At 44.0% G+C, this 21,425-nt stretch overlaps 1 protein-coding gene across 2 annotated transcripts in view; it reads left to right on the top strand.

Annotated features, from left to right (window-relative positions):
• The window catches only part of LOC138304556 (E3 ubiquitin-protein ligase RNF14-like), a 146,658-nt gene that overhangs the window by 101,926 nt on the left and 23,307 nt on the right, over positions 1-21,425 (top strand). Inside the window, exon 7 of one of the 2 annotated variants that reach the window (XM_069244709.1) lies at positions 14,346-14,483. The exons of the other annotated variant lie outside the window; for it this stretch is intronic. Within the exon in view, the coding sequence (XP_069100810.1) occupies positions 14,346-14,480 (135 nt within the window). The 3' untranslated portion in view covers positions 14,481-14,483. The remainder of the gene's footprint in view (positions 1-14,345; positions 14,484-21,425) is intronic. 2 annotated transcript variants of the gene reach the window in all.

Genomic DNA, 21,425 nt, shown 5'->3' with positions numbered 1-21,425 from the left:
AGGAGTGGATGCACTCTTTGTGGGCTACATATCAGTGTTTCTATTTTGCAGCCGAGTTCTGACGATCAAGGTGGTTTGGAGAGCCGTGTGATTACTCTTCCTCCCCACAGATGTACTTTTGATTCTTAGATAACTGATTTTAATATGTTTGTTACATTTCTGTATATTTTACTTGTGACCGAATTTGTTTTGTAGTTGGCTATTCCTTGGGGTGTGTATTGCAGTGCTCCTCCTTCAAGACAGTCAGAGGTTTGTAGTGAGATCTGTTTGGCAGGCCTTAATGACATTATGGCTGCCAGGAATGCTGCATTCTTGTTCTAAATTTGCTCCCATCCACTAGAGTAGCAGCATTTGGAGTAAGGTTGCCAGCCCTGCCAAGTACTACCCATCAGGCGTTACTCTAACGCATTTCAGTGTGGTGGTCCGCATCACCGCATTTAAGTGGAAAACAATGCATTATAGCGCCTCTTCAGCTGTGAAGGGGAGCACTATAATGCACAGAGATAGTGTTCAACTGAGCTGCACAGGCTTGGGGCTGAGCGCGCTGCCTGCTGCTCTCCACAGGCTGAGTGGCTGCTGGCTCTACTTGCAGTTGAGTACTCTACTGCAGTAGTTACCAACCTGTGCACTGGGGACCCCTGGGGGTCCACGAAGCCTCCTCAGGGAGTCCGCAACTGCTTAGAAAATGACAAAATATTAACAGATTATGTCCCCAGCTTTCAGTAAGGACTCCGTGGGGGGGTCCCTGGATTCCAATAATGATTCAGTGTAGGTCCCAGGGTTCCAGTAATGATAAAGTGGGGTCCACAGAAGTCAAACAGTGGGAACCACTGCTCTACTGCTACACTGTTTCAGTTAACCAAACAGAGACACACACCCCGCCGGGCCAGGTCGACACACGCACATAATTTAAACTGACATCACAAGCATTGTCTAGAGACTTGATTAGTAAGTACTCTGTGTAGTGTGAGCGAATTACACAGTTGTATAGGGTAGGGCTAGTCACGGGTCCGGGTCCTGATTGCTGCCTGCAGTTCCTTTGTAAGTTTTGGCAGGCGGCAAGTGAAGTTTCATAAAATGCGTGCACTGCAGCTCTGAGTCCTCAGTCTACTCAGGGTTTGGATCGATCATTTTTTTCCTGCGACACAACATTGGTGGCCCGGCTTACTCTCGCCGCTGTCTCTGCTGGGCAGCAGTGCAGGAAAACTCAGGCTCAGCCCTGCCAAGTGAAACTGTGAGCTGTTCACTGGCGCTGCTAGGAATCCAATGGATTCCGCATGCCCCACCCCTCCGTGCAACAGACTCGACCGGAGGCCGGCCGCCAGAGTGGCTGGTGCACTCGGAGTCACTGAGGCTGCCGGCCACATGACAAGGGTGACCACCTGGCATTGAGGGAAATTCTGGACAGGACTGTGAAAAATTCAAGATAAAGGTTCAAAATTCAGGACAAAAAGTCAGGATGAAGGGTCAACATTCAGGACAAAAAGTCAAGAACAAATGTCAGTTTTACAGACACACCCAAGAGAGACCATGCCTCACTATGTTATCAGTGCATTTATTTACTATTTTTAACATAGCACTATTTATTCACTGTGGTCTTTTTGTGATTGCCTCCTGGAATGCTACATTCAGGTGTCACATTACTTCCTTGTTCAGTAGTAAATGAATGCCCTTCAACAACTCCAGTCTATGCCACTCTGCAACACTGCACTGTACGCAACTGCACTCTATGCTAGGGAACTTTACTCTGTAACACACAACTCTATGCCCCGGGACTCTACATCAATACACTGTTCGTCACTCTAATCTACTCTGCACCGCTGCACTCTATGCAACGGCACTCTACACCACTTTACTCTATGCCATCGCACTCTATGCCACTCTACGCAACTCTACTCTACCGTGCACCTCTCCACTCTATGCCACTGCATTCTATTCTGAAACAATCTTTTCTTCGCCACTGCACTCTAAGCCACTCTGCCCCACTGCACTCTAAACCACAGCACTCAACGCCAATGCACTCTAAGCAACTGCACTATACACCACTGCACTCTGACACTCTACTCTGCAACACTGCACCGGCCGCCACTATACTCTACACTACTCTACTCTGTACTACTGCATTCTGCACCAATACACTCTATTCCACTCCACTCTATATCACTCACCCTCTGCATAACTCCACTCTACGGCACTGCACTTTACAACACTGTATTCTGCTTTGAACTGCACCACTCTACACTACTCCACTCTGCACCACTCTACACCTCTGCACTCTATGACACTCAAGTCTATTCTGCACTCTATGCCACTGCACCACTCTACACTACTGCACTCTCTGCCATTCTATTGTATGTCACTCTTCTCCACTGCACTCTACACCACTCTACTCTGCCCCAAGCCACTCTATGCCACTGCACTATAAACAACTACACTGTATGCCACTGCCCTTTACTCTGCAGCACTGCACTCTACGCCACTGCTCTCTGTACCACTCTACTCCACTCTACACCACTGCACTGACACTCTCCTCTGCAACATTGCACTCTCCGCCACTGTACTCTACACCACTCTACTCTGCATTACTGTGTTCTACGCCACTGCAGTCTATGCGACTGCACTCTATGCCACTCTACTCTGCATCACCCCACTCTATGCCACTGCACTCTACAGCATTATACTCTGCTCTGCACCTTTCTACACTACACCATTCTGCACCACTCTATGCCACTGCACTCTATGCAACATGAGTCTACTCTGCACTCTATGCCACTGCACCATTCTGCACTACTGCACCCTTTGCCACTCTATTGTATGCCACTGTACTCCACTCTACTCTGCCCCATGCCACTCTATGTCACTGCACTCTATGCCAATACACTCTAAACAGCTGTACTGTATGTCACTGCCCTCTACTCTGCGCCACTTCTCTCTGCCAGTACACTCTATGCCACTGCACTCTGCATCACTCCACTATACACCACTGCACTGACACTCTACTATGCAACATTGCACTCTCTGCCACTGTGCTTTACACCACTCCACTCTGTGCAACTGCATTCTACGCCACTGCACTCTACCAGTGCACTCTACGTCACTGCACTCTGCATCACTCCACTCTACGCCACTGTACTATACTCTACACTGCACCACTCTACAGTAGTTCATTTTGCACCACTGTACGCCACTGCACTCTATGCCACGCAAGTCTACTCTGCACTCTATGCCACTGCACAGCTGTACCCTACAACACTATCTGCCACTCTGTTGTATGCCACTCTACTTTACTGCACGTTAAGCCACTCTACTCTGTCCCACGCCACTCCATGCCACTGCACTCTAAACCACTGCACTCTATGCCAGTGCACTTCAAACAACTGCACTGTACCCCATTACACTCTACTCTGCACCACTGTGCTGTACGCCACTGCTCCTATGCCACTCTACTCCACTCTACACCACTACGCCACTAAATTTTAGCCATGCTAAACAGCAGCCAGCCTAGTGTATAACATGGCTAAAACACATTGGCAATGCCAATAACTCTTGCGTAGACGAGACCTATTGGCTTTGCCAATGTTTGTTTGTACTATGAGGTACCAAGGTCCCTGAAAGAACTGTGAATGTGTAAGTCCTTATTTTAAACATGCATTACACACATCATAATATAGGCTGCTACAAAATGCACAAATACATTTCGGTTAAATAAAAAAAGTCCTCCTAAAATACAGGTTTGAATAATATTCAGTTTATACCTAGTACTAACATTTTTTATAACAGTCCATTAAAACCACACATTCCACAGCTCACCTTGGAATACCATTACAGTACCTTTCTAAAAGAAAATATCTTAAGATGTCATCAAAAAGCTTCAAGTGACTCCTTTGATTAAACTCAATGCAGGTTTCCAAGCCCCTTTGCATTTGCAGATTTACCAGTTGCGTACATTTGCATTTCTTTAGGGAAGGAGACACCCTGGCAAACAGGCCTGTTTCTTAATCTGTCTGCCCCTCCCTCCCTCAGAGCACAGGAGGCGTACTGCCTTTCAGTCCAGCTGGGAAAACTGATCTGTCCTAATTACATTTTCTCCTTTAGGTGAAAGGCTGAAATTACGGACAAATGTCCGTTAAGCCTTTCATCACGGACAACAGACGGCAGGTCGAAATTACAGGTAGTCTATGAAAATTACAGACAGGTGGTCACCCTACGCATGCAACAACAATGAGGATCCATGATAAGCAGTCATCAATCATGCTCAGTAAGTGAGAGCTGCTGCTGATATTATAATGTTTCATTAAAAAGAAAGGGGAACAAATTAAAAGTAAACACGGACTGTGAGTGCCTAGCTTCTGTACACTGCCCTAATGTTGTAGGTGACTCACTGAGCCATTCTGTGCAGTTTACCTAGTCTTCATTGCTTTATTTTGCTCTCGCGAAAGTGTCATTCATAGTTGTTGAAATGTCACTCATAATTACACTGAAATTAGGAAAATTTCACATATAGCAAACTGAAATCGTGGCAGCTATGGACTGCCTGTCCTAAATGTGGTGTCTGAATACCTCTGGCAAGATCCAGCCATGCCTGCGGACACCAGGTGACACACTCCTGCTATTAGGCAAAATAGTGCTAAGCATGACAAATATTTACTTAAGTGCACAAGTCAGTTTTAATAGGTAAGTATGGTATACTAACCACACCTGCCAAAAAGCCTTACAACATAAAATAAACCAAATTTTCACTGATGCAATACATTACCTAACCAAATCAACACCTAATCCTCACACCATTTGCCATGACCTCCAATATCATAATGCTAATTTCCTGTGGCCTCTAATTGCCATCACCTGTCCTTTGCCGGCCCAAAAGTCACCTTCTTTAGCCTTCCTTACTTTGACGCTTTTAAACTTTCCCCATTTTCCTCCATACTTTGCAAAGTCTCAAAGCTCAGCTAGCGCCTCTAGACCCAAGCTACTATGCCTGCTCCGTGGTGAACCAATCCCACTTGTACCCCTTTAGGTTGTCCTCATCTGGCCATGATTATTCTTAAACGCCAGCCTTACCGGCTGCTACTAATACTCCCAAACTTGCCCAGGCTTCCTCACCCAGACAAACATCAAAACAAAACATTAGTCTCTTGCTTCTGAAGACATTTTTTTACCACAGTTAGAAAACCCACCTTGTTCCCCCACTCGTCAAAAATCAAAACCTAAGGAAAGCGAGAGGAAAAACGTTAAGGCCAAGCAGTGCGCAGGGAGAAAGCAAAAGACATCAGCCATTTTGTGCTTCATGGCCTACACGACCAACTCTCTTAAAAAACATGTCTCCTGCCCAGTCTGCCCTGGAAAGCACCATCCACTGAAAGGCCAAAGGGGAGACCTCTGAGTCATCCTTCCAATCACCCTGTGGCACACCTTCTCACTTACAAAGGTGGAAGCACCTTTGCTGCATATCTCTGGGTCAGTGACTGAGGGATAAAACATGCTTGGAGTGGACTATAACCAAAGGCATAGGCTTTCTTTTAAGTATCCTGGTGGGGCTGCCTAGAAAATGTCTCTGAAGCTTCGAAGAGAGCAGGCCCCAATTTCAGCTTAGCCTGACGTGTCCTCCAATCGACCCACATTCTTTTTTCTAATGCTACCAGTAGGAAATACTACTTGGGTATACCAACCAACGCCTAATGAGCTTGCAGTGAAATTAAAGGAAACAGCATAGGACATATTTGCACCACTAATTTACACAAACCACAGCCCACAGTATTTGACTCCAGACCTTGTTTAATACATTTATGTAGTAAGAGCACTGTAAGTCCCTTGGTTGAATGATTAAGATTCTTGATGCAAGATACATCTTGCAGCCTTACTCAGTGACTATATTTATTGTTGCATACATTAGTTATGCACGATGTGTAGGAGTCAGATATGGCAAGCACAGCTCCCATCCTTCAGCTACAGGCCATGCTTAATGCAGGTGTAGGATACACATGGTGTTTGGCTTTTTGCAGTGTAGTCTGCCAAACGTGGTAAATGTTCTTTGGCAGCAATATCTTTTTAGTGTATGTGAGGGTATACCGGATGATTAGGTGGCTTGGTTGTTTGGTTGGCATCAAGGGTAAAACAGCACACCCATGCATTCTCTGCCTTGTTCTTCTCTTTATTTTCATTTTTGTTAGATTTTGCTATATCTCATTAGGCTGTGTTGGAGCATCTGGTATGCTCTAATTCATGGTCGATGAACCTTTGGATCCGTGCATAGGGTTCCACTAGGGAATCAGGTAACAATCAATCAGCATTTAATTTACAGTGCAACCAACTGGACTTCCCAATAAAAACCCAAAATGGAAATAAAGTTAAATGGTTTTATACAAATTAACACTCAAGTTAATTAAAACAATCCTAAGAATATACTGTAAAGATAAAAATCACCATAGGCTTGCCAGATCTTCTGAAGAAATTTAGTTGAGTTAACATGGGACAAACCCGACATTCAGTAACAGCAATACAGAATATCAGCAAAATGATCTGATACTCTGAAAACAAGCGCTGGCCAATTCTTTTACACATTAGTGTAAATTAAATCATCTAGCTAAAATGAACTATGCAAGCAGTTTGGGTAAATTCCTTATAGCCTAAACTATCAAAATGAGAGTCTAACTAAAGAACATAAGAGCAAAAGGTGAGAAGCAAAAACAGGACAAAAAAGGATTTGGAAAAATTTCTTCTTAGGGGGTTTAGTGTAAGCCTAAGCCACACTTAGCAAAGCATCGGGCAAAAGGTCTGTACCCCAAAGTCCAAAGGAATCTGATGCACAATCAATTATTGAAACCCTTAGTTAATAGCACAAAAAGTCCACTAGGTAACACTCATCAATCACCTCATCACATGCTTCATTATTCTCCCATCTCACAGTGAAGCTTGCGACATCAGGCTTAGGTCCCACGGCAGGCCTGGGAGCTTTGCTGTCCTTGGTCTCCTGAACATCTTTTGCAACATGTCTAGCTCTAAGGATGTGCCAAGTATGCATTCTTCCTCCCTTTTCAGGCACTATCACTGGGATTGATCTAAATTGTAGTCCTCATCCATCGGGATCATGGAATACTCTTGGGATGTACTCTGATTCATAAATGGCTAGTGTTTGCATTTCAAATCTGGTTCTGATTTGACCTAGGAACATTTGCATTTTGTTGGGACAGCGGGCTTATGGAACCTGCATTCTCTGACCTTAGGATGCATTAAATTGGGTACTCACTGTCTCTGTACATGCTGTGACTGAACCTCATTATATCCCTGTGTCTGCACAAATCCACCAGTCTGCATCTGATTCTCATTTGCCATGTTATCCATATTAAAACAACACTCCCTCTTCCAATTGCCCAACTGGCCGCAAACATGACATGGATTAGTTTTTTTCAAAGTCATCACATCCACTCCTGTACTCAGGTCAGTTGGAGCACCTCGTCCTCTACCTTGCTGTTGAAAGCCATTACCTCCTTGCATCATAGAAACTCCCTGCTGATACACACCCAGAATAGCACCAATATTCCCTATAGATTGTGGATTCTGACCCCTATGTGCAGCTTTCATCTGCGCTACCATTAGCTTCTCCTTCAACCTTTTCTGTTTCAATTCCAATTTGTCACTACGATACTTGGCATATCTCAGAATGTAATCAATCAGCTTATTCTGGCAACAAATCATGTTATTCACTTCTGGGTTCAATCCTTGTATGATTCTGTACATGAAATGTCTGATGTCTTTCACCTAAGTAGGCGATGTAAAACTGAAATGTTTAAAAGCCTGTAACAATCTTTCATAATAGGAATGTATCGACTATTTACACTCTTGGGTAATTCTATCAATCCTAAGCCTATCAATATCTTCAGGGGACACTTTTGTTTTCAAAAAGGAAATTACCTAATGGTACTTTTTCATCACAAGTAGAGACAGAGCTTCAGTCACTGGATGGTCATAGGTTCCTTGTCAGGCCAATCAACGGACAGCTTCCATTCAGACCACAAATCACTTGGAACAACAGTGTTGAACAATATATTCAAATCTGCCCATAAAACATTTGAAATCTTCACAAATCGTTCAACCGGCATGCACTATTCCACAGGTTTCTCTCTCAGTTTTGGGAAATCATTCACGAATGACCCCGTGGTCACCTCTACTCCAGGGTAGATGAACATATCCTCCACCAGGAACCTCTCTCACAGGAAACATGTGTACATCTCCCTCACCCTCATCTGCTCCAGCCGGAGGCAGATCTATCTTCACCTTTTGTGTTAACCCCTTCTCCTTTACCCATCTTCCTTCCCATCTTTCTAGTTCACTCTATTTCCAAATGTAGCCAATTAATTCCATAATCTGCCATTTCTTTCCTGGAAGTCTCATGTTGACAAATCTCTGTCTCTGGAGTTTGAGCGATAATTTCCCTGCAATGCTTTAGATTTGTTTAAATCAACTTCATATTTCCAGGCTAATTCAGTTAGTCTCTCATGAACTTGTCCTGTATGTCTTGTAATGTCCTTACATACAAATAATAACTCATCCTCTGGATATGTGTCCAGTTGGGACATGTCAAGTGTTCCTAATATGCTGTTCAATTCCAAATGCAATTTAGATACATCTAGTGTCCTATCTCTCTCTGGAGTTTGAAATATCCTCCCACTGTATCCTAGACATCCAGCTTCATTTGGAGCATAAGTAATCTTAAGTCAATCATCTAATTCTTGAGCAGTACACCCTGTATTTCTGCTGGAGTATTTAGTAGTATCTTACTTTGAAAAGTGTTTGAATTTTCATGATCTGAGGTATTTGAAATGGACAATGCAGAATCTAGCACATTCAGAGGTATTCTCCTATTAGAAGTACTATAGTCAGCTTTTGGAATAGGGTTTGATATAGGTATGAAAAATGGTGGTGATCCCTGAGAAAACCTTGCATCGGGGTAAATCCCGTCTGACTTATTGTCAGATCTAGGCATGCAATGCATTTCGGGGTTATCTATCTCAGGACTGAAGGAAGTCTCCTTACTGTTGCATTTCCTCAATTGTCATTACTTGGGACAGTCCGTTATAAAGGAACAGTAGCAACAGCCAATGTATGTGCTTCATTTTGCTGCTGCTCCTGGTCCATATATTGAAACCACAGGACTAATTGTCACAGGAACATTCAATGCTTCTGAAGTAGTGAAAGCATTTGGGCTCTAAGGAACTGTCATCCCTAAATTTCCTCCTATCTGATTTAAGTTTTCTTCTACAGTTGCAGTAGGTGTGTCAAAAATCTTGTTTCTCCTAGTCTCAATTGCCCCTGTTTGGGTTGCGTTGTATGGTGGTGGACGATTCAGCAATAGCTCACTTATGAAATCATTTTCCGAATCATTCTCAAAATTATCACCAATAGTCTCAGTACCTTTTGTCTCGTCCTTCTTTTTTTTTTTTTTTTTTTTTTCCTTCTTCTCTAGTCAAGGCAGGATATAATCTAGTTCGCCCAATTATATCTGTTCTTCAAGCTTTCTGTTGATAGCATCGGTGGAAGTGCGCATCACTTTCCTGACTTCTCCTTCATTTTTATCTTTCTGTCTCTGATGGGTTATGTGTTCCCAAGTATTAAGTGCTTCAAATTGTGCAGGTCTAGGAGGTGGTTTCATCTCATATAAAATTTGCCTCAATTCTCAATAATTCGTAAGTTATGTGTTCCATAGTGTGAAAATGCCAGTGCCCCCTCTTTCTCAGTAATCTTATGTCACTGCTCAAGCCAAAGGCATGCATGAAGACCTACATTCAGCATCACATAATGGCCTAGTGTACCTTCGGGTGGAATCTCCACTCTCTCTGTCTAACTGGTACAAATGCATCTCCCTTCAGAAGACTTCAGAATGCTTTAAAGAATTTAATTTCTCAAACCAAGTTACAGTAATTCTCAATTGACTATACATTCACAATCAGGGAGTAATTCTACACCTACAGTTCTCCATTCAGCATTCACAACCAATACCAGCACAACTCTCTGTGACACAGTCAACCAGTACCAGTGCGGCTTTACACCAACCAATCTATACCAGCGCAGTACAATGTGGTGTCAGCCTCACTCCTTGTAGTGGCTCACCCACTTTTACAATTTCTCTTGCAGTTACTCTCTCACTGAAACTTAATTGCAAAAATGAATGCAAGTGATTTTTCAACAACAACTTTCTCTGCTCCTCCAAGGGTTAGGGGTAACCAATCACTTCAAAAACTGTTCGGAGCTACACTTCTCGACCTACTCTTGCATGCAATTCTTGAATGAAACCTCGACCAGCGGATCTCACTCGGATTGATACAGTTTCTCCCTGTGCGCTTGATATTCACTATAGCAAACTCTCCCAATCACACAAAAAGAAAGTCCCTTACTGAGGGTACTGTCGACAACGTCTCACGATTAGCACCGCTTACACAGCAGACAAGAACAACAACAAGTAACTTCTATACTTTTCTCAATATCCCGGGATCTTAGGCCACCACGGACCTGATAACCATCTCAACTTATTTGCAGTAAGCAACACATTCCCACAACAACTTCAAATGTCTTCTCAAAACACTTGACAATCACTTCAAATCACTGCAATCTAAGCAGAAGCAATGCAATGCGCAACCCTATTAATATTCACCCATCCGCTGCATTGGATCAACATTGGAACTCCGTCAATCCCCGAAACAAACCATAGGCTTAGATTTTTTGGGCTGTGTTTAGAGAGTTCCTTAATTGGACACCCTAATTCCCTATCACTATCTCCCTGGGCAACAAACCGTCCTCTGCTACCGGCTTTGTTGGAGCATTTTGTGTGCTCTAATTCAAGGTCGATAAACCTTTGGATCTATGGATCGCGTTCCACTGGGAATCAGGTAAAAATCAATCAATATTTAATTTACAGTGTAACCAATTTAGCCTCACAATGAAAACCTAAATTGGAAATAATGGTAAAGGGTTTCATTACAAATGAACACTCAGGTTAATATAAACAAATCTCAAGAATATACTGTAATGAAACAAAATCACCTTAGGGTAGCCGAATACTCAGAAGAAATTTAGTCGAGTTTACATGAGAAAAAACAGACACTCAGATACAGCAATATAGAGCATAGGCAACAGGATTTGATACTCTGACAACAAGCACTGGTCAATTCTTTTACACATTAGTGCAAATTAAATCATCTAGCTAAAATTAACCATAAGCAGCTTGGGTAAGTTCCTTAGAGCCTAAACTGTCAATATGAGAATCTAAATAACAACCATAAGGGCAAAAGGTGTCAAACAAAAATAGGGCAAAAGGGATTTGGAGAAATGAAAAATAAATTGGAAAGAAAGGTAAAAGAGAAAGTGTCAGCATTTCTTAAGCTCAGTCAAGAGTCTTCTTAGGAAGTTAAGTGTAAGCATAAGCCACACTCAGCAAAACATGGGGCAAAAGGGAAACCTAGAGGTCTGTACCTCTCAAAGTCCAAAGGAATCTGCCACATAATCAATTAGTGAAAACCCTAGTTAATAGCACAAAAACTTCACTAGGTAACACTCATTGATCACCTCATTAAGGCTTCATTATTCTTCCATCTCACAGTGAATCATGCAACATGAGGCTCAGGTCCCACAGCAGTCCAGCGAGGACTGCTGTTCTTGGTCTCCTGAACATCTTTTGCAACATGTATGAATAAGGGTCAGTCTTCTCATTCTTGGTTTCTCTATGTGTCTTCTCCAAGGTTGTGTTCTCAGACTCTCTATTAGTGAAACAGTTGCACATCTATTTCTAAACTAAAATTTCATGGAAAATACCTGCAATTAAATGACATGTTAGCAGAAAATGGAAAACAGTTTCTCACATTAAAGGCCTAGTCAAGCTAACTTTAAGCGAAGCACATTTAATTTTACATTGTACTAAGCACACGTTTAATTCTACACCAATATGAATGCAAATTACATTTTCTGAATCAAGATTACATGATACAGTTATTATGAATGCAGACTACTCATACATAAGTATAGGTGTAATGTAGACGCTCATCTAAACATTAAACCTCAACATTAGTGCACACAATACATAAACTGTTATAATTTTAAATGCAAATAATTCACATAATGCGAGAATGGTTCTAAAGATAAATTCAGTGCTTATGTTTGAATTAATAAGGTTGAAGGCACTCCAGATACAAATTCCTCCTAACACTACAATGAATGCACTTCATTGTTGAATTTCAGTGCACTACTTTACATTAGAGGACGGACAGAAAGAGTTTCAGAGGAAAAACCCCTAAGGGAAAAAACCTCTATTGAGGAACTCCAAGAAGCAGGTACGAGAGAGAGCGTCAGAATACCAGGACTTCAAGGACTGGAACAACAGGAGGCTCCAGGAGAAACAAGCAGGAAAAATTCCACAGGAATGATAAACAGGAGCGAGGACCATCAACAACAGCAAGTGTTGCAAGTCAAGGAAGAAAAGAACCCATCCTCCTTATATACCGATGTACACGAAGTGACAACCAGGAAAAAGGAAAAAAGCCATCTTCGATTGGGAATGTGCCATAGAGAAAACTGGACAGGACACCATCTAAAAAAGGGAAAAAGAAAAAGCAACTATTGCATGCTGGGAAAAGAACAGTATTTTGGGAAGGAGAAAACATGGCCCGATGTCCAGAGGTAAAGAACAAAACCCCAAAGAACCCATGGACAGGTAAGTTATTATGTGGGTGTCGCGGGGGACACCCGCAGTACAACAGTAGGCCTTGAGTCATCCGGGGCGAGGTCAGAGGCCTGACCCTTCTAACAGGGAAAAGGGAAACGCTGCAGCAGAGCACGTGGCCCACAGCAGGTCTGACAGCCTGGAAAGCAGACCGTGGACTTCGCCGCAGGACGAGAATGTAACGCTGCAGGTTGAAAACCTGCCCGCGGCATAACAGTAACACACAGTTTATGATATCTCATGAGTACATGTGGGTCATGTTTATAACGTCAGGGGTGGCAGCCAATTCTCTGCTGCACCAGGCACATCCAACACCCGTATTTTCAGAATCAAGAAATCTGAATCTACAAAAGGCATTTATGTTTTGCAAGCTACTTCATACCTTGCTTCTTTTAATAGATAACACACATTTATTTACAGTTAGTACATGATTGCAGTCATATACCAAGATATATTAATTGCTCTTGCAATTTTGATATTACAAGTTAATTATCAAGCAACGGATGTTGGAATATCTTATCACATGTCTTCTTACTGTCTGTATATGTCTTTATTCACTTGCAGACGGTGCTTGCATGTGAGGTAGTTATATGCTGAGTCTGGTAGCTTAGTGGATTAATGTGTTCACTGTAGGTGCCTGTGTTGGCCCTCATGGTCACAGGTTCAAATCCCAGTGAGTCCACTCAGCCTTTCATCCTTATGAGGTTGATAAAATGAGTATCATTGAGTTGGGTAACAATAAACATTGGTTATTCAGTGCCAAGATGCTCATCTGGGTGAACTCGCACTTTACAAATACACATTATGTTATATGTGTAATGGAAGAACCCAGGTCCCCTATCCTGGACTGGATTGTGGAAACGTGTATTGTGAAGTCTTTTCATCTTCTTTAGAATGCCTACATAGTTGTATGTAAAGACTTAGGCCCACTTTATCAGTTTCTGGACATCAGTTCCATACTGGGGTTGCCTTATTTCATTTAATCTCCCTTTAGAGGTTAGAACCTTTTAAGGTTGTGATTAGAATGGATGATCCGGCACTGGAATTTCTAAGCACGCAGATGACAGCCAAGACAGTGAATTGAAAAGGAAAAATTGCTACACTGAGCATCTGGCCAACGAAACTGGGTGTCCCTTGACGAAACTTCTCTTAGAAGTAGAATCTCAGATTTACTACGGTTTTGGCAAACCAACTGTCCCGAACCCAGGCTGCAGTGCTTCTTTACTGATTAGAAGGATCCTGAAAAAACAATTAAGGAGTTACATTTGGGTATAGAGGTTAATGAAAGTACACCCAGTTGTAGAGCCAGGTGGTCATTCTCACCTGATCAGATCTCTGGATTGTATATGGTTAATTCGTCCTTCTTTTGCTATTGAAGATTGTGTAAGGAGGTCCTTCTAATCTATCAGGCGAATTATCAGTCTTCTCCTACATTTTTAATCTTGACTGAAAATGGTAATTTGGTTTTCACAACTGGTGTGAAACATTGATTATTGTTTCTCAGGTTCTGAGGATTAATCGATTATCGAAAAGGTGCAATATTACTTAGTTCTGCAAGAATACAACCTTCCGGTGAATTCATGTTGCGGCTCAATATAAAAACCATAACGATGCATATTGATTTGTTTCGTTTTAGAAGAATGGAGGCTGTCACAGGATGTACTGTACCAAGTGTTTGCACATGTTCTGCTGGATATGTAATCTCCCTATTACTTACGGCAGACAAACTACTACCAATAAGAAATCTGCACAAGCAGTGTGCACCTGCTGATGGGTAAGCTTTTTATGTGCACTTGAGCATACTTTGATGAGAGAATGAGTGAGAGTGAGTGGGAGAGTGGATTTTCTGTCATGTGACTAAATACATGAAAGTGCAAGATTTGACTAATGAAACCTATATTTTCAAGAGTAATGTAATCTGTGATTGAGTAACATAAGAACATTGAAACTGCAAATGGCTGGGTAAAAATGGTTGGAAGTGCAAAATAATAACATTTTTGGTATGCCCTGAGAGTCGAGCAAACGCCACAAAGGAATTTTCTGGTGTACAAAATGGAAGCAAATAATTTGCAGTTGCTCCTTCCTGGTTTTTTTTATATCATATTTTATTTAGTTGTTGACAACACTAAAGGCACTTCAAGAGCTCTACCTGTGCGATATTAGTTCAATATTGCAAGTTCATTTGTTACATCAACAGTGGTGTCTTCTATTTAGAATACATGGGTATTTGGAATACAGTCGTGATAGACATGCTTTCCAGTGTTAATGATAGATATAAAAAAACACCATATTCCGTTATTATGTTCTCTATTTTACCCTTCATGTTTTCGCACAGTATAGATGCTCTTCATGTCAAGTGCCTACCCTCAACTACCCCCTCCCTCCCCTTGTGCTCCCTGCCACCGCAATTCACCATTGTTCCTTTGTTCTCCAATATTATGTTCGGGGTCTCAAAAGTGAGTACCGCCCATTCCCCCTCACCCTCTTAAACTATATGTACTAAATGGCCGAGATGCTCCTACTACATATATGGGATGTGAGTTATATCATGTTGTTTAAGGGGGTAGTGCATCTTCTCGAGGTGTTTTGTTCGAGTTCTCCAAGAGATATATCAAAGTGCTCCAGGCCTGGTCTCTCTCTAACAGTCCCTGACCTCGCCTGGCTTTGCGGTACCTCACCATCTCCTCATCTCTTGACCATCTCAATACCTCCCTTTTCCAGGCTGCACTCTAGGGACCTCACATCGCTTTCGAATTCTTTGTTATCTCTCTCTTTGCCAACAACAATGCTAAGTCCTGAAATTGGTTAGTCACTTCCTGTCAGGCGTGTGAGGTTACTCCACTGAGCAAGCAATGTCTGGGATCATGGGGGACTTCCTTCTCGGTGACTTCCGTTAACATGTTAACTACTGAGTCCCAGAATCCCCTTAGAACTGGGCAGGTCCAGAACATATGAAAAAACTCTACCGCCTCCTCTCCACATCGCAGACATTTGGCTTCTATCAGGTTAAAGTGCCTCTGCATCTTACCTGGCGTCAGATATGCTCTATGTAGTACGTATAAGTTAATAAGCCTAAATCTAGCATTTCTAGAGACTGTAGGCACCCAGGTCAGTATGTCACCCCAATCGATATCTGAGTACTGTGCCCAAGTCCTCTTCTCCTTTGTGTTTGAGGACCGTAAGGGGTTGGCAAAGAGCTGCTCTCATGCAGGGATGTCACCCCCTTGTATGTGCCCGCACTGCTAGTCAGGTATTGGCAAACACTCGAAGGGGCAGGTTCTGCCTGTCCCATTCGTCAGCGCTTGGTGATCACCTCAGTGTTTGCTCTATGGAGGAGGAAGTGTCCTTGGGATAGATCGTATCGAGCCCTAAACTCCTTGAATGGTAGTACGGTGTCAGCTTCAAATAAGGTTACCCCACTTCTATTCAACTAGAGAGTCCACCCCAGTCACCCTCATAGGGTAATATTGATATAAATTGCATTGGAATCGCAGGGGCACAAGGAATAGCACTGCCCAATCTACAGAGATATCGCAACCAACAGTTGCACAGTACCCTCAGTTCGGCAGATAAGGTCGTGGTGGGAGGGCCGAGCCAGAGTACTACTGTGGCTAAAGTTCAGAGATCTGGAGTAAAGGGCATTACTGCTTTGTCCACCATTACGTGACTGGCTATCCATTGGGTCAATCATTGCAGTTGACCTGCTAGGTAATAGGCCTCAAAGTCTGGGACTGCCAGTCCCCAGTCCCCCGTAGATCTCTGAAGCATTTCAAGCGCAAGGCTTCGTCTACCCGATCCCCATAAGAATCCAACTATCATTGAGTTCAGCTCCTTGAAGAAGGCACGAGGGATCCATAAAGGGTGTGTGACAAAAAGATTAAGTAATCGGTGCAGAGCAATAATTTTTAGTAGGGCAGCACGTCCTGCCACTGAGAGGGGTAATGGTTCCCTGAAGGCCATATTGTTGCAGAGTCTGTGCATCACTCGTCCTACATTCCCTTCTAGAAGGTCTATTCTATTATGATACACGTGTACTCCCAGGTACGCCAGGCAGCGTGGTTCCCATTGTAGGCCAAACAGGCCTTGAGGGGGCAGCTTGGTCACCTGTCATGGGGAAGAGACGACTTTCGCCAATTAACACAGAGGCCCGATAGTGAGCCAAAGCGATCTAGTAGGTTCCTCGCTCTCCGAAGAGCACTTTCTGCATCCGCCAGAAATAACAAAAGGTCATCCGTGTATAAGGCCATGTAGTGGGTGCTTCCCTCCACTCTCAAGCCTCTATAGGCATTGCCCGCTCTCGCCAGACTCGCAAAGGGCTTGATAGCAAGGGCAAAGAGGAGGGTAGAGCGGGCAGCCTTGCCTGGTTCCTCATTCCACTTAATAATCCCCGAGATGGTACTATCAGCGCGGACTCTTGCTTGTGGCATGGTATAGAGTAATTGTGTCCAGGAGACAAAGGGGGTCATTCTGACCCTGGCTGTAAAATCCGGCAGGGCCAACGACCGCGGGAGCACCGCCAACAGGCTGGCGGTGCTCCCATGGGCATTCTGACCGCAGCGGTACAGCCGCGGTCAGAAACGGAAAACCGGCGGTGTACCGCCGGTTTCCCGCTGCCCTGGGGAATCCTCCATGCTGCGCCGCCATGGGGATTCCGACCCCCATACCGCCATCCTGTTCCTGGCGGTTTTGGCCGCCAGGAACAGGATGGCGGTAAGGGGTGTCGTGGGGCCCCTGGGGGCCCCTGCAGTGCCCATGCCGATGGCATGGGCACTGCAGGGGCCCCCGTAACAGGGCCCCACAAAGATTTTCAGTTTCTGCCATGCAGACACTGAAAATTGCGACGGGTGCAACTGCACCCGTCGCACCCCTTCCACTCCGCCGGCTCCATTCGGAGCCGGCATCCTCATGGAAGGGTGTTTCCCGCTCGGCTGGCGGGCGGCCTTCTGGCGGTCGCCCGCGAGCCCAGCGGGAAACCCAGAATACCCGCAGCGGTCTTTTGACCGCGCAGCGGTATGCTGGCGGTTCCAGCCAGGCCGGCGGCTTCCGCCGCCGGCCGGGGTCAGAATGACCCCCAAAGTGTTCACCAATGCCAAATTTGCATAGCACTTCATATAAGTACAGCTATTCTAAGCTATCAAAAGCTTTCTCGAAATCTACAGCGAAGACCACTGCACTGCTCTTATTGTAAGAATTGTCATCAAGTAACAAGAATAGTCGGCGTATGTTAAGGGCCGTATGCCGTCTAGGAATAAATCCTGCCTAATCTCGATGGATCAATTGTGTGGGAGGTGTGTCGCTAGGATTCTGCTAAGGATTTTGTAATCCACCGATAGCATCGACATAGGTTGATAGGATGCTACGTCAGTGGGTGGTTTCCCAAGTTTCCATAAGGGCCTCTCACACTGATGGAGGGAGAGTCCCGACTTTCTTGGCTTCTTCATACATGCTAAGCAATCATGGGCCTAATGTCATAAGGGTGGAATAAAATTCAACTGGTAGGCCATCTATTCACGCCATACTGGTAATGACAGTGTTCACCTCTGAAAGTGTAATTGCCTGCTCCAGGGTCTCCGATTCTTGTTTCGATAGTGACAGGAGAGGAAGGTGTGATAAGAATTCTTGGATGGCTGTCAGAGATGGCTGAACTTTGCTCGTATATAGATCGGCATAGTAGTTACAAAATTCCTGATTAATTGCGACTTGGCTACAGACCATTTGGCCCAAGGGTGTACCTAGCTCGACTATGACTGTCCCTTTTTTTCACCGGGTTCATCAACCATGCCAGGAGGGAGCGAGTTTGATCGCCCTCCCCATGAGTCCACACCAGATAAGCTTTGTAATCATAGCAGCGCAGTCTTTCAGCCCCTGCCACTACTTTCTGTCGGACTTCTGTGACCAATGTCTGGAGATCAGGGTCCGCTGGGTGCCTCTGCTCTAATGTCCTCAGCTCATGTTCTGCTATTTCTGTGTCATGGGGTAGCATGTGCCGGACACACTTGGTTGCCAAAATACATCTCCCTCTTATCACCGCCTTAAAGGCATCCCACTCTAGGAGTTGTGAGGCCGTGGATCCCTTGTTTACTCCAAAGTAGGCAGTTATGTCAGCATTAATGGCATCCCTAAAGACCTGGTTTTTCAGTAGTTCCGGCCTGAGTCACCACATGGGCACGGGGGTTGGGCACACCCATTTGAGCCCTAATAGTAAGGAGTTATGGTCCGAAACCGTTCTGGTCAAGTATTCGGTCAAGCGTGTCAGTTCATGGACATCTGGGGAGCACAGGAAGGTGTCCAGCCGCACCTGTAAATCATATAATGGGGAACTGAAGGAGAAATCCCTGCACCCTGGGTGTTGAGTCCACCATGAGTCAACCAACCCCCATTCTTGTTGCCAGTTCTGAAATATACTAGCGGTTCGCATAACTGGGGAGTCCAGCAACGGGGGATGCGATCTATCTAAAGTCATGTCAGAGATGCAATTAAAGTCTCCACCCAACAGGACAGAACTCATAAAGTGTGAGGCTAGGCGCTAGAAAAGGGACATCAGAAACCCTGATTGTTCAATGTTAGGGCCATAAATACTCCCTATTGCTACGTCCCGCTCATCCAACTTTCCTGTGATCCCCCAAGGGAACAATTACGTTGTGGTTTGACCCTTGCTCTAGGCAAGACTGCTGGTTTAGGGATGACAGCACTTTTGTTTGTAGGCGACTAGGTAAGTCCTACAACAAGTTGCAAATGTCGGCCCAACCCTCCCGGCTCACAAGGAGTACCTCACCAAAAACCCAAACAGTGAAGGTGACTTGTGGCAGCCTTTACGCATGGACTCAAGAATGCAACATCTCAGGGAGGTCATGGTTAAACGGAGATTACCCTTTTCTCACATGAGCAACATGTCTCGTTCACAGACAGACAATGAAGGAGATGCAGTAAAGTTTTCATTATGTTTTATTAACAAGACTGCAATCTGCTGTAAAATGCATGGGCTGCAATGATTAGGATAATAAACAATGCAAGTAACAGAATGGTAAAAACGAGAGTCATGAATACAAAGACCCTCACCATCTTGCAATAACATGTAATATGATATAGATGTGAAATAGGCCCTATTACCCTAGCATGATGAACCTAATCTCTAACCGAAAGAGAGCTAGGTGTGTTAATCCTAATCTGCCAGTACCGTGTCCATGAGAAGAGCTTGTTGCCTTGGAATGAGGTCTCTAGGTCAGACTCCGTGTGGACACGAAGACTGAGTCAGCATCAAGGCGACGTCTAGCATAGATAGCGTTGATGGCATCTGGTAGGAATCCCTTTGATTATCTTGTCTGTGTGAGATGTATTTATATAGATCTTGTAGGGCCCCTGAAGCAGGTATGTTCCCAAACAATAGATAAGAAGGCATGCTTGGGGCACCAATTATATAAACAATTCCCTTAAAAGGCACATTATGTTACTGTCACACGAAAGTGGGAAAGTGCATGATGTAAATATCTACGTATCTCATTTATCTTTGACGCTGATAGTGACACCTTCGCAGAGTGGCACTGAGAACGTGAAACTAAAACATCTTCTTAACTATAAACATGGCAGCCATCTTGGAAGAAATAATCAAATAAATGTGCTAAAACAGAGCAAGCTAAGGAGTAGGTTAAAAGTCACTATGTGACGGGGCACGGGCCTGCAAGCCAGAAGGCTAAGCTAAACCCCTGATTCCCATTAAAACTGAATAGGATCCATTACAATTATGGAATTAATGTATTGAAAAGGCACTCCAGGGCCCCAGTGTGTAAACCGAGTAAGTAGTGCAATAAACCTGGCCTCTCCATCTACACTGAAGGGCATCCAAGTGCGTCTCTTGCAGTAGCGCTATAAGAATCCCTCATCTGGTGAGATGTGATAATAACTTTTGGCGTTTGCCTATTGAATGCATCCCCCTGATGTTCCATGTGAGTACTTTAAAATCTAGTACGTTTTTCTGCCAACTTCAGTGTTTCAGAGTAGGTGTCCGCAGTGGCGCCAGAGCAGATTGCTAGATAAGATTGTCAGCAGTTCCCAGAGTGACTAGCAGTGCTGAAGTAGGCTAAACAGTGTGATATAAAAAATAAAACTAGACCGTAGAACTGGCTGTTTGAAAAATAACAGTACGAAGCCGAATAAAAGCATTTAGAGCAAAGTGCACAGAGGCTCTAAGCTGCAAGCAAAGGAATAAAATACATCCAGGGCAAAATGCACAAAGGCCTAAAGCCTGAAGCTAATGCGCAAAGGATACGTAAAACTGACCACACTACACCCTCCCCTTGTCGGTAGCAAGTGGTTCCAATAAAATAAAAGTATGCCCCAGATTTAAACAATACACCAAAAAATATATTTCGACAAGGTCAGAGGATAACAAAGTCATAAATTTGGGAAGCATGTGATGATAAAGCCAAATTCAACATAATGTCAATTTTTTATTCCATTAAAAAAAAAAAAATCCAATTGTCAGACAGAAGCAATAGAAAGCAGGAGTTCCTCCACTTCGATATATGTTAAAATCGGAATATCCACGCCAAAAAGTATCATGGAGCAGGTGTGTTCCAAAGCCCCAAAACCATCCAGGGCGGCACCCCGTGCAGGGCCTATGAATGAGACAACACCATCTTCCTCCAGGAAGGGAATCTCATAAACTGCCTCACGAAGCAAACGCAACCGCAGTGCATAAGTCTGGGAATGAGCCCTA

This window comes from Pleurodeles waltl, chromosome 7 (assembly GCF_031143425.1).
Source record: "Pleurodeles waltl isolate 20211129_DDA chromosome 7, aPleWal1.hap1.20221129, whole genome shotgun sequence".
Classification (NCBI taxonomy): Eukaryota; Metazoa; Chordata; class Amphibia; order Caudata; family Salamandridae; genus Pleurodeles; species Pleurodeles waltl.
The sequence above is the reverse complement of the archived record's forward strand: the minus strand, read 5'-3'. Positions and strand labels throughout refer to the sequence as shown.